This window comes from Xenopus tropicalis, chromosome 6, assembly GCF_000004195.4.
Source record: "Xenopus tropicalis strain Nigerian chromosome 6, UCB_Xtro_10.0, whole genome shotgun sequence".
Lineage (NCBI taxonomy): Eukaryota > Metazoa > Chordata > Amphibia > Anura > Pipidae > Xenopus > Xenopus tropicalis.
Genome location: NC_030682.2, coordinates 55,511,870 through 55,525,192, shown reverse-complemented (window position 1 = coordinate 55,525,192; position 13,323 = coordinate 55,511,870). Strand labels below are relative to the sequence as shown.

At 37.7% G+C, this 13,323-nt stretch overlaps 1 protein-coding gene across 2 annotated transcripts in view; it reads left to right on the top strand.

Moving 5' to 3' along the window:
* Positions 1-13,323, top strand: part of cntnap2 (contactin associated protein 2) — an 892,460-nt gene that overhangs the window by 615,148 nt on the left and 263,989 nt on the right. For both annotated transcript variants that reach the window (XM_031903464.1, NM_001079264.1), the window contains 1 exon segment: positions 8,689-8,808. In XM_031903464.1, the coding sequence (XP_031759324.1) occupies positions 8,689-8,808 (120 nt within the window).

The window sequence follows — 13,323 nt, the reverse complement described above, 5'->3', positions numbered from 1 at the left end:
TTATTAGCCAGTGGTGTCAGACCTGTAGCATTTGATCTGATTGCTGTGACACAGCTGTTAGAAATGGCCCTACCAATGTCCTAATATATTCTACTAAAATACACCCCACTATGCATACTTAGCTTTATTTCTTTAGGGGCCATTTACAGAATTATATCGCTAAACAAATGGGTTTAATACAGTATGGTGAGTATAAGCTTACAGGGTTCTAGCTTGTATTAAAACTGAAAGAGTAAGCTTTTTGGACCCATTTTGTTGCAAATAACCCTTATATAACCCTTGTTGGAGACATACCTGTATATTATTATTATTATTGTTGTTGTCTTTATAATAATAAAAATAGTAACAGCTAAAATATTGTTATGTAAACTCATTAAGCAGATCTGCAAAATAGAATCATCGCTTACTGTAGCTGTAAAGTATCAAGTTTATTTGTAATAACAATAATTGATAAGGATGGAACTGTAGGAGGGATGTTTTATCAAAGATTGGTCTGGGAATATATCCAAAGCACTTTCTGATGATTTAGCCCCATATGAGCCCCATATGGTATGACCCTGAGTTACACATATGCAAAGTCAGTTATGACTGTAAGCTCTACGGGGCAGGGACCTCCTTCCCACTGCGTCTCATACCACATGGCACTTATAACTTGTCCTCCCTGTGTGTAATTTTGTATTCTGTAAGATTGTACAGCGCTGCGTACCCTTGTGGCGCTTTATAAATAAAGTTATACATACATACATACATACATACATACATACATACATGGGTAGTTTATTTCATATGTAAATAGTTAGGCAATATCCAGTTCAGCCAGCAGATTGTGCCAACCCTTATAGACCTGAAGGGGAAATCTGCTAGCGGAGCCTTTATAAATAGGTGCAGGAGACTGGGACTTCCTCTTTGGCCCAATAACATCAAAGACTAGACAGACTGTAGATTGCCAGACCAATTGGTAGGAGGTCAGTACCAGGCTCAACTTAGAGGTGAGAGGTTGCTGGGCTAATTAGGGGCATTGGAGGCTTTTGAGGCTTTTGAGGAAGGAACACTGTGTGCGTGAGGATGTGACTGGATCTTCCAGAGAAGTGTCAATGTTGTGTTTTATACTGAAACCTTTGGGCCTTCCATGACCCAATAAGCATCTCACCATCCCTGTAAGAAGCAGCTAAATATAGTCTCTTGATTTATGCACTACTTTATAAGATACTTTCTTCTTACCTACACTATGTCCTTTCCTGTGATGGAGTTCTAAAAGTAGTCCTGTGCTCTCCAAATTTCTCATGAAAGTAAGAATGTTTATGCTGCTTCCTACTGTACATCACTTCAGATCACATGAAATCTAATATCATAGGTCTGATTTATCACCAAGCAGTAAATTGTACCCAGCAGTAATGACAAAAAATTCCGACCTCTTAGAATTTAACAATTTATTTACCATGCTGAAGCAATCTTTTTTTAGCTTGGAAAGTAATTGTCCTAGTCCTTTTTCCCTACATGTGATATGCATTGGAAAGAAAACATTCGAATGACCACTATCACTTCATAGGTCACAATAGCTTAAAGCAGTTGAACACATTCTGATGAACTGTCACAGATGTCAGGTTCAATAAATTTGTCAATTTGGTAAAACTGCTCCTGACTGCTAACAAAGTGTTTCTGACAGTCAGGACAGTGTTGCTTGGGAGCCTCCAGGATTCCCCGGTTTGATATTAGATAAATCAGCCCCTTAACTAAACCTGACAAAAACTCCAAGAAAAGTAAAGTAAGAAGTCATTACATTTTTATCATTCAGAAACGGACATTTGAATGCTAAACTTTATATAACTGCAGTTTTGTTTAGCCCAAAATAATTTGTGAGCTAAAAGCACATAACACATTTACCTTTTAGAAAACAAAGCAGCTCCGTTTCTTTTAGTGATGGACTTTCCTATTCTGGATTCTTTCAACAGTAATTCATAGGCTGGCTGAAGCTGTATGTACTGTGATGTTTCATGCTGAGAGGTGTCAGCAGGGCTTTGTGGAAGTAATTATGTACAGCATGCCATGGGTAGCAGAAGAAGGCAAGGGGTTTTGTCATGAAATTAATACCAAGACCTAATCAGAGTTGTGCAGCTGGTAAAAAAAACACAAAAGTAATCACTGGCAAACTTCCGTGGAACACAGAAATTGTAACAATTCCATACCCTGCATTTCTAATACACTTTATTTGCCTTTTTATTCCAGTGAAAACAGTTACAAGTTCCCAAATATTTATTCTTGTCTTCCATATTCTCTTGGTTAATAACTATTATGACAGTACATTGATTACCTAAGGGGCAGATTTATTAAAATGTGAGTTTAAAGCGTAATACATAAAAAAAAAACACGTTCTATTCATTCCTATGGGATTTGTAGACATGTATTTATCAGTAGGTGAAAGTAAGAGTTTACCAGTTGATAAATACACTTCTAAAAATCCCATAGAAATGAATAGAATGTGGGACTACAATTGCAAACTTTGCATGCAATCCACTATATGTTTACCCACAATGCAATTGCCATAATTGCAGCTAAATTGTATTGACTTTTTTAGTCACAAACAGTTTTTTAGTGTGGGGGCAAATTATGTAGTAAGGCCCTGACTGCATTCATTAGGTGTAAAGGGAGTCCTAGAAGTGATGCCGGTGGGATGGCATACGCGGGGAAGTTTCCTCCGCATATGCCATCCCACCGGCGATTTACATTTTCGCCGGTGGGATGGCATTTCGGGGAGATTAGTTGCCCGCGAACAGGGAGATTTGTCGCGGGGCGACTAATCTCCCCTTGTGCCAGAGCCCTTAGTCTGCTAAAAGTTCATTAAATGAACCCAATGGGATTGTATTACCTTCAATAAGCATTCATTATATATTAGTTGGGATCAAGTACAAGGTAATGTTTTATTATTACAGAGAAAAAGGAAATAGTTTTACAAAATTAGAATGATCTGCTTAATATAGACTGTATGGGTGATGGCCTTCCCACTCAGAGCTTTCCGGAGTTCCCAGATAATGGATCCCATACCTGTACTTTTTAGATGCTTGTAAGCCAGAAAGTATTCTTTCAAAGCCACTGTCCCTATCAGAAATGTAAAATTAACTTTTTAAAAATATTTTATTATTATTTATATATTGTATATTATATATATATTGTATATATTTCCAACCAGGCTTTATTCTTAGCAACATGCAACAGTTTAATCAAATGTTCACTCAGTCCACTATTTTTTTTCTGCTGCAAAAATCTCTGCCATGCTGTTTTGTAGCCATACATTCCAAATTGCAAACTTGTCCTGCAGTTGATTTGTTTGACCTTGGAAATCTATAACTGACACCCGATTCAGCAAAAGCATTTATACCTGTTACAACCAATTGCCTCTACTGTCTTTGTGTGACTCACTGCATGCCTGATCTACCACTGTGTTTTTCATGCACTCTTCTATAGCAGCACTAGTGTTAGTCTCTATAATAAGTGCAAGAATAAGAATTCTGATAGGTAAGTCCAATATTAAACCTTAGTATGGGCTGTTTTGTACTTTTTGCTGATCGTTGATGCTGCTACAATACACGCTTTTCACACAAAAACAGAGAAAAACATCTTTGGAGTGTCCCATTTTTACTCCCGCAGGGGCAGATTTTGTATGTTATAACTCCACTATGCTATTAAATATGTTCTATTATACTGAGATGTTGAAATATACAATTCATCCAAAAATAATTTCTTATTGCAACTCACTGCACAAGCTACACTATTAATGTTCTGCAACCTCTTGTTCCTATTTTCCAAAGAAGAAATGAAAATGTATTTTTTTTTTTTTTTTTTTTTTTAAATCCGCGGCTATTGAAATTTAACAGCTTCTAAGATATTGAGAGTTTGCCAGTCGTGGTAACCTCTAAGGTACCTATCCAGCATGGAACTAATTTCATAGCTCATCCATTATCTGAATGAGATATGGAAATGATTTCCCTATTCCTATAATCTGCCAGAGCACATAAGTCACTTCTTTGCTCTGTAATTATGGAGGACAAAAAAAAATTTAATAAAAGATTGCTTTTCTCCCCTGAAATATGTGGCGATTGTGTCCTGTAGCCAGAAGATTAAAAAATGCTGAAAATTACAAAGCATCAGATAATATAATTTGTGTATACTGTATACACAATGTTTTTTATTTCTCCATTAACAAAAGATCAAATATGTAACCCTGAGCTTTTTGTTATGTAAGCCAATAATAATAGCAAATATTATAAATTGACTTTTCATTATATAACAACAGCTAAGAACATAGTACTATAATCTGTGATCCTACCAAAACTATTCGTATAAACATTTCCAATAAAGAGACCTCTCTAATAATATAGTAAAGCAGTGACCCAGAGAGCACAACAAGCCTTATAGCTTAATCTCAGTGACTATTGTGAAGACCTCATGCACTACCTGTTTCAGTTCAACAGCCTTCCTCAGGGGCTTATTTATATGACAAAAGAATATCAACATTTAAACCCTTAAATACATCAACGAGTTCCACCAGCTCCATAGCGTGGGCAGGTACAAAGGTTATTATTAGAGATGTAGCGAACTGTTCGCCGGCGAACTAATTCGCGCGAACATCGGGTGTTCGCAAATTCGCGAACTTTTGGCGATGTTTGACTTTTTTTTTTTTCTTTCGTTATTTTTTGGCGGTTTTTTTTGGCGGTTTTTTTTTTGGTGTTATTTTTTGGCGTTTTGGAGTATTTTTCAGAGAAATTTTTGCTTGATTCCCCTCCTGCATGCCACTGTCCAGGTCGTGGCACCCTTTAAACAACTTTAAAATCAGTTTTCTGGCCAGAAATGGCTTTTCTAGGTTTTAAAGTTCGCCTTCCCATTGAAGTCTATGGGGTTCGCAAAGTTCGCGAATATTCGCGAGTTTTGCCGAAAGTCCGCGAACGGGTCCGCGAACATTTTTGGCGATGTTCGCTACCCTAGTTATTATAGGAGAAAAGGTATACTGCCATCTATTGGCCTACTCCCTAGTAGCAAATTTAAGGTAATAGAGGGCAATATTCTTGCCCTTTAACCACAAAAAAAATACAAAATGTATACAAAGTATATAATATATTATCCAGGTGCTAGGGTTTTAGCAATCCCCCCATAAGAGGATTATATATACCAGTAAAACCCCATATAAACCCTGCACACCAGAAAAAACTTACTTAGGGAGGTATTATCAAAAGCATGATGTTAAAAAGTTTTTATACTTTAACAATATATATCCATCAAAAAACAAATACATACATACCACCCCGCAATTTGATAAAAAAAAAAGAAGATATGAAGGCAGATACTCTGGATGAGAGAATACCCCAACGTTTCAGCTCAAATGCCTTTGTCAAGGGAACTCTCTTGGATGGATATATATTGTTAAACTATAAAAACTTTTTAACATCATGCTTTTGATGAATAAAATGCAATTTTTAACTATAATACCTCCCTAAGTAAGTTTTTTTCTGGTGTGCAGGTTTATATGGGGTTTTACTACTCCCTAGTAGCACCAAACAACATTTAAAAGTAATTAACACTATACAAGGTAACTTATACAGTCATTAGTGATGAGCGAATCCGTCCTGTTTCGCTTTGTCGAAAAATTCACAAAGCTACAGAAAAATTCTCGAAATGGTGAAAAATTTGAAAACTGACTGTTTTGTTGCGTACAGCTTTTCTGACACGACCGTGCCCATTTTGACGCAGCTGTGCTCATTTTGACACAACCCCCCCCCCCCCCCTATTTTGCAGCAACTGCAGCATTTTTTTTGACAGGCTCATCACTAACAATCATCGTACAGATACAAATCAAGCTTTGATTCCATCAATTAAAAATAGAAAAGTCTCCTATGTATTAATTAAAACACTTAAAACAAAATGCTTCATTCATACCATGAGGTTCTATGGTAACCATTTTATGAATCTTTTTTGCTTCAAACTGGAGTAACAGGCGTGTTCTTTCTCCCCCTCTCTCTGTGGGGCATGTACTTTCTCCAAGACTAGCCATCGTAATGTTGCCAAACCATGTTTATTTAGATAAAAAATATTCCCCACATGTGTCTGTGTTTTCTTTTCTCTGGATCATAAGTGGTAATAGTGCTGTGTTCCCGTATCCTAACTTTGATTGTTCTGGGCATTTTTCCTATTTTTTTTGCATATGGGCAATTTAGTGCATATACCACCGATTCAGAATTGCACTTGTGGTATCCTTTGATTGGTATTTTATATCCTTTTTGCAGGTGTGTTATAGAGTCCCCCTCAATAATGGAGTTTCAACCACCACACCCCAGGGCTATGATTGGCTATTAGGGAGCCTCTATGCACACTGTCAGCTTACAGGGGGCTTTATTTGGTAGTAAATCTTGTTTTTATTCACCAAAAACTTGCCAGCAAGTCAGGAATTCAAAAATAACTACCTCGTTTGGGGGCACAAAGAGCAACATCCAAAAGGTTGGTAAGCAACGTGTTGCTCACGAGCCATTGGTTGGGGATCACTGGTATAGGACCAGCTTTTCAAGTCTCTTGCTTAATGGGCTATAGCGACTAAAAAAATGATGATTTGACTTTTCATTACATACAGGCATATAAGACCATAGTACTATAATCCGTGATCCTAGCAAAACTATGGGTATAGACCTTTCAATGAATAGACCTCTCTAACAATTACAACAAGTTTAAGGCAAAATTATTTGCAACCAATGTACAATACACAACATGTACATAAAGGAGATATGAGCCTTACTAGTACTACTAGTAACACGTACAGTGGCTTGCAAAAGTATTCGGCCCCCTTGAATTTTTCCACATTTTGTCACATTACAGCCACAAACATGAATCAATTTTATTGGAATTCCACGTGAAAGACCAATACAAAGTGGTGTACACGTGAGAAGTGGAATGAAAATCATACATGATTCCAAACATTTTTTACAAATAAATAACTGCAAAGTGGGGTGTGCATAATTATTCAGCCCCCTTTGGTCTGAGTGCAGTCAGTTGCCCATAGACATTGCCTGATGAGTGCTAATGACTAAATAGAGTGCACCTGTGTGTAATCTAATGTCAGTACAAAAACAGCGGCTCTGTGACGGCTTCAGAGGTTGTCTAAGAGAATATTGGGAGCAACAACACCATGAAGTCCAAAGAACACACCAGACAGGTCAGGGATAAAGTTTTGAGAAATTTAAAGCAGGCTTAGGCTACAAAAAGATTTCCAAAGCCTTGAACATCCCACCGAGCCCTGTTCAAGCGATCATTCAGAAATGGAAGGAGTATGGCACAACTGTAAACCTACTAAGACAAGGCCGTCCACCTAAACTCACAGGCCGAACAAGGAGAGCGCTGATGAAATGCAGCCAAGAGGCCCATGGTGACTCTGGACGAGCTGCAGAGATCTACAGCTCAGGTGGGGGAATCTGTCCATAGGACAACTATGAGTCGTGCACTGCACAAAGTTGGCCTTTATGGAAGAGTGGCAAGAAGAAAGCCATTGTTAACAGAAAACCATAAGAAGTCCCGTTTGCAGTTTGCCACAAGCCATGTGGGGGACACAGCAAAATGTGGAAGAAGGTGCTCTGGTCAGATGAGACCAAAATGGAACTTTTTGGCCAAAATGCAAAACGCTATGTGTGGCAGAAAACTAACACTGCACATCACTGAACACACCATCCCCACTGTCAAATATGGTGGTGGCAGCATCATGCTCTGGGGGTGCTTCTCTTCAGCAGGGACAGGGAAGCTGGTCAGAGTTGATGGGAAGATGGATGGAGCCAAATACAGGGCAATCTTGGAAGAAAACCTCTTGGAGTCTGCAAAAGACTTGAGACTGGGGCGGAGGTTCACCTTCCAGCAGGACAACGACCCTAAACATAAAGCTAGGGCAACAATGGAATGGTTTAAAACAAAACATATCCATGTGTTAGAATGGCCCAGTCAAAGTCCAGATCTAAATCCAATCGAGAATCTGTGGCAAGATCTGAAAACCGCTGTTTTGCAAAGAAGAATGGGCAAGGATTTCAGTCTCTAGATGTGCAAAGCTGGTAGAGACATACCCTAAAAGACTGGCAGCTGGAATTGCAGCAAAAGGTGGTTCTACAAAGTATTGACTCAGGGGGCTGAATAATTACGCACACCCCACTTTGCAGTTATTTATTTGTAAAAAATGTTTGGAATCATGTATGATTTTCGTTCCACTTCTCACGTGTACACCACTTCGTATTGGTCTTTCATGTGGAATTCCAATAAAATTGATTCATGTTTGTGGCTGTAATGTGACAAAATGTGGAAAAGTTCAAGGGGGCCGAATACTTTTGCAAACCACTGTATATAAAGCAGATATGAAACTTATATAAAACTTTCTTGTTGTTATAGCCCAAATTTAAAGAACAAATAAAGCGTTTAGAAGGGGTAGAAAACAAATTTCTTAGCACCACCTAGTGCATTTAATCACTAACCTTAGATGCCTTTTTAAAGAACAGTCATTGTCCTAGGCTAAAACTTAGTGCCATCCTGCCATGTTTCCTAAAGTCCAAGTAATCTGCATTGACCCAGACCAGGCCCATTTACGGTAATGTAAGAATTGTATCTTAAACTTACATAATTTAATTTCAATTGTTTAATGAATCAATTTTAATAGACTATACTTTTTTTCAGCTATATATGAACTTTCCTGTGAAGCCTACAAGCATCTTGGAAAATCATCAGACTGGTATTGGATTGATCCAGATGGCAGTGGTCCATTAGGACCCCTCAAGGTTTTCTGCAACATGACAGGTAACATTTACTATCTAATTATCCTGTAATATTATATATCTGTAATATCATATATCTAGAGAATGCAGGAGTTGGCCTTGTATATCACATATATTATAGTGGCATGTATATCTTCCCATTAAAAGCTAGATACTTAACAGTAAATCACCATAGATATCTAATTGTAGCACTGTAGCATAAGCCTTATTGATTTTTTTTTTCTGAAAAGTATTTCCTGTTCTACCAACAACATCATCCTCATACTGTATTTGGCAGTCATTTTTAATGCCCTCTTTTTTTTCTTTTGAGAATAATTTGGGTACATTATATATCCAAAGTCAGTGTCGGACTGGGGTGTCCGGGGCCCACCAGGGCTGTCACCTCATGGGCCCCCCACCCCCAGTGTTGGAACCAGGTATTCTAGCACCCCATGCAAGCCCCTCAGCTGGTGCCCATTCCCCCAAGAAGATTTTAACAGTTTACACTCACTATATATATTTTTTTCCCTAACCCCCTTTCTTCTATCTCCTTTTATCCTTAATATGCCACATATCTCTAATTTTCCCTGTACTAAGCACAATTCCTTATATTTCTTTCCCCCACCCAACTTGTTTGCGTCTAGATTGACCCTAGTACTTTTTTAACTGCATTCTTTTACAGACTTGACATGCTTTCAACTTAGTGTGACCTATGTAGTCAAAAACGCTGCTTTTATGTGATCCTGTGCAAACCTTTGTCTGAGTCACAGAGCTGACCAGGTCCTGGTGGATGAGCACAGCTATTTTTTCATGTATGAACTCTGGCCCTGACACTGATCAGTTACACTTCAGTCCCAACTCTGAGGGAGTGTGCGGGGGAGCTAAAAATCCGTTCCGTGACTCCAGAGCCGCACTACATGCTGGGTGATGGGAGACTGCTGCCTGCTGTCAGAAACGTAGCATTTACGTCTAGGTGCAGCCCAGTCATCATTGTCACACACAGAGGGCCAAGTCCACTGATAATGTGAGCAGGTTCCTCAGCTTGGACCATCTTATACAGGTGCACAGTTGATTTAGTCAATCTGACCTGAACAGCTACTGTCCACAACTAGAAGTGAGTGAATCTGGCAGCATTGAATCCACATCCCAAATCACTCACTGGTGCTCCTGCTCATATCACTTTCTGATTTGTGAAGCTGGGAGGCCACTGGCAGCATATATTTTACCCAAACAGACCAGCTGGTACAATTTTTTTTATTATGTAGACCGGATGTGCTGCACCAAATTAACTAGAGGGCCTAGGGGCCCACCAAGGCAGGGCCCACCAGGTTTTTTCTCTGTGTCCCAGCAGGCCAGTCCTAGATCTCTTTACAGTTTTTGACACCGTTAATCACACTCTCTTTTATCAGTCTCTCCATTTTCCTGGCCTTTATCACACTGCAATGTTAAAGTGTCCTTTTAGGTTCTCCTAAAATGGAGTATAATCTTCTCCCTCATTTTTCTGTTGAGGTTCCTCAAGACTTTGCCCTAGTCGCTTTATTGTAAAACTATTGTGTTGTAATTCACTCTTATCTCCTGTCAAATATTGACAAATGCAATTCCACTGGCTATCCACTTCACTGACTGTCAGCACTTCCTCTTAAATAAGTTCAGCTGCCAGGCTCATACACCTTACAACCAACTGTTCCTCTTTCCTAGCACTATGCCATTCCCTACACTGGCTGCCATTAAAATTTACGATAACATTTACACTACTGACCCTGATGTTCAAATCAGTTTACTTTATCTCCAAGTACTCCAAGTAAAATACTTGTTATGCTTCATTCATAACATACATACATTCAAAACTTACAATACAGCTGCACCAATTCTTTGGAATTAATTTCCATCAAACTTTCTACTTTTCTATATTTCTGCCTTTAAATAATATCTCAAAGTACGTTTTTCAAAGAATTTTATCTTTACCTAGCTAATCATTGCATCACAATATTATATATGCCATGGCCACCTGCTAAGTGCAATGCTCAATACTATATACATTATGGGGCAGATTTATCAAAGTACGATTTTCGTACCTTTAAAAAGCACGATACAAAAAAATCATTAAATACGATTTTTTTGTATTGTGCTTTTTAAAGAACAAAAAAATCCTATATGCTAATACGAAAAATTTGTACTTTGCAAAGTAAGAATTTTTCGTATCTGACGATCGTAAACGGCAGGAAAAAATTTCTGACTTTGATCCTTTAGTGCATGATTTTGGAAGCCTCCCATAGGACTCAATGGCACTCTGCAGCTCCAACCTGGCCCAAGGAAAGTCACGATACCGAAGCTTGAATGAATCCGAAATTTTCGTACTCGGCACGATAAATACAATTTTGTCACACAAATTGTCCTGCTTTTTGTTGAAAAGTACAAAAAATTTGCACAAATGTACGAAAATATCGCTGAACATACGCAAAAGTTGTAAACTTTAGAAAAAATAAAAAATTTTTGTTTTCGGACCTGTCGCACTTTGATGAATGTGCCCCTATATATAGGTCAGTAAGAACCACTTTTGTAAAGACTGTATGAGAACCATACCTTGTGTTGAACAGTGTAGTGTATTATTAGGGCTGATTCACTAAAGTGCGTTAATATAGCGTGCAATAAAAATTTTATCGCGTCTACATTTTCGGCACTTAACGCACGATTCACTATAAGCATACTTGCGCTAATTTACGCGCAATATTGAATGCGGCATTTACCGCGTGCTAATTAACGCTTATTATTATGTGCGCTAATAGTTGTCGCGTATAAATAGTAGCATATAAATAGTAGCCACATATAAATAGTAGCATATAAATAGTAGCCGCATATAAATAGTGCATATAAATAGTAGCATATAAATAGTAGCCACATATAAATAGTGCATATAAATAGTAGCCACATATAAATAGTAGCCACATATAAATAGTATCCACATATAAATAGTGCATATAAATAGTAGCATATAAATAGTAGCCGCATATAAATATTTATATGTTAATATTTATATGTTACTATTTATATGCTACTATTTATATGCGGCTACTATTTATATGCTACTATTTATATGTGGCAAACTGGAGGCTGCATCACTCTAGGGCCAACACAGACTTGAATAAATAACACTGCAAAGTCCATATTTTATTGCCAAAAGCTCATTAACTATACTTTTCTACAATTACCGCCTGCCTCAAGTAGGTGTTAATTTTCGCATAGTCTAATGCGATATTTAGCGTGTCTAAGTGTTTGTGAATCAACAAACATTACCACATGCGGTTGCGCGCAAATTAACGCATGCGATAATACTGTAGTGAATCGCGCGCTAATTGTCACGTCTTTTTTAACGCAAAAAAGCGTACTATAAAAATTAACGCACTTTAGTGAATCAACCCTATTGTGTCTAAAAGTAAAATAACTGAATAACTGTACACAAAAAATGAAGACCAACTGCAAACTATTTCAGAATAATTTTCTACATCACACTAAGGGGCACATTCATCAAAGTACAACAGGTCCAAATACAAAAAAATTTGTATTTTTTCTAAAGTTTAAACTTTTGCGTATTGTCTGCAATATTTTCGTACATTTGCACGTCTTTTTCATACATTGCAACAAAAAGTACATGCAAAATACAATTTTTTCGTACTAGCACATACAATTTTTTCGTAATTTAAAAAGCATAATACAAAAAAATCGTATTTAATAAAAAAATTTGTATAGTGCTTTTTAAAGGTACAAAAATCGTACTTTGTTAAATCTGCCCCTTAAAGTTCATGTAAAGGGGAATTGACCCTTTAAGCACTGATTCATTTCTAGGTTTCCTAGCAACCAGATCAAGATTCCATTGGCAGATTGGAGTACAGATATGGGATATCTGGAAACCCATTATCCAGAAAGTTGTGAATTATTTAAAAAAGATTTCCCCTTTCTCTGTAATTATAAAACAATACCTTGTATTTCATCCCAACTAAGATATAATTATCCTTATGATTCCTTATCCGGAAAACCCCAGGTCCCGAGCATTCTGCATAACAGGTCCCATACCTGTATATACGATGAAGCTAAGGGGCACATTTACGAATTCACGAACGTCCGAAAAGCGTTCGAATGTGTTTTTTCCGTAATGATCAGTATTTTTTCGATTTTTTTTCCTCGCTGCCGCGACGTTTTCGCGAATTGTCGCGACATTTTCGTCTGCGTCGCGACTTTTTCGCAAATTCATCGCCGTTGTGAAAAAAATCGGATTGGTTTTTCCGCCAGTTACAATTGCTCAATACGAAAAATCGCAATGGCGCCGAAAAAGTCGCAAAAAATACGATAAAGTTGTGACGGCGACGGAAAAATCACGCAAAATACGAAAAAAAGCGTCAGCGACGAAAGAGTCGCAAAATTTTTGTTTCCAATACGATTTTTTCCCATTCAGCATTCGGATTCGTGGATTAGTAAATGTGCCCCCTAATGTAAGAAATAATGGTATATACTGTATATTGAAGACCTGTTCCAAATGATTGCAAAATAAAATCAGGGTCGT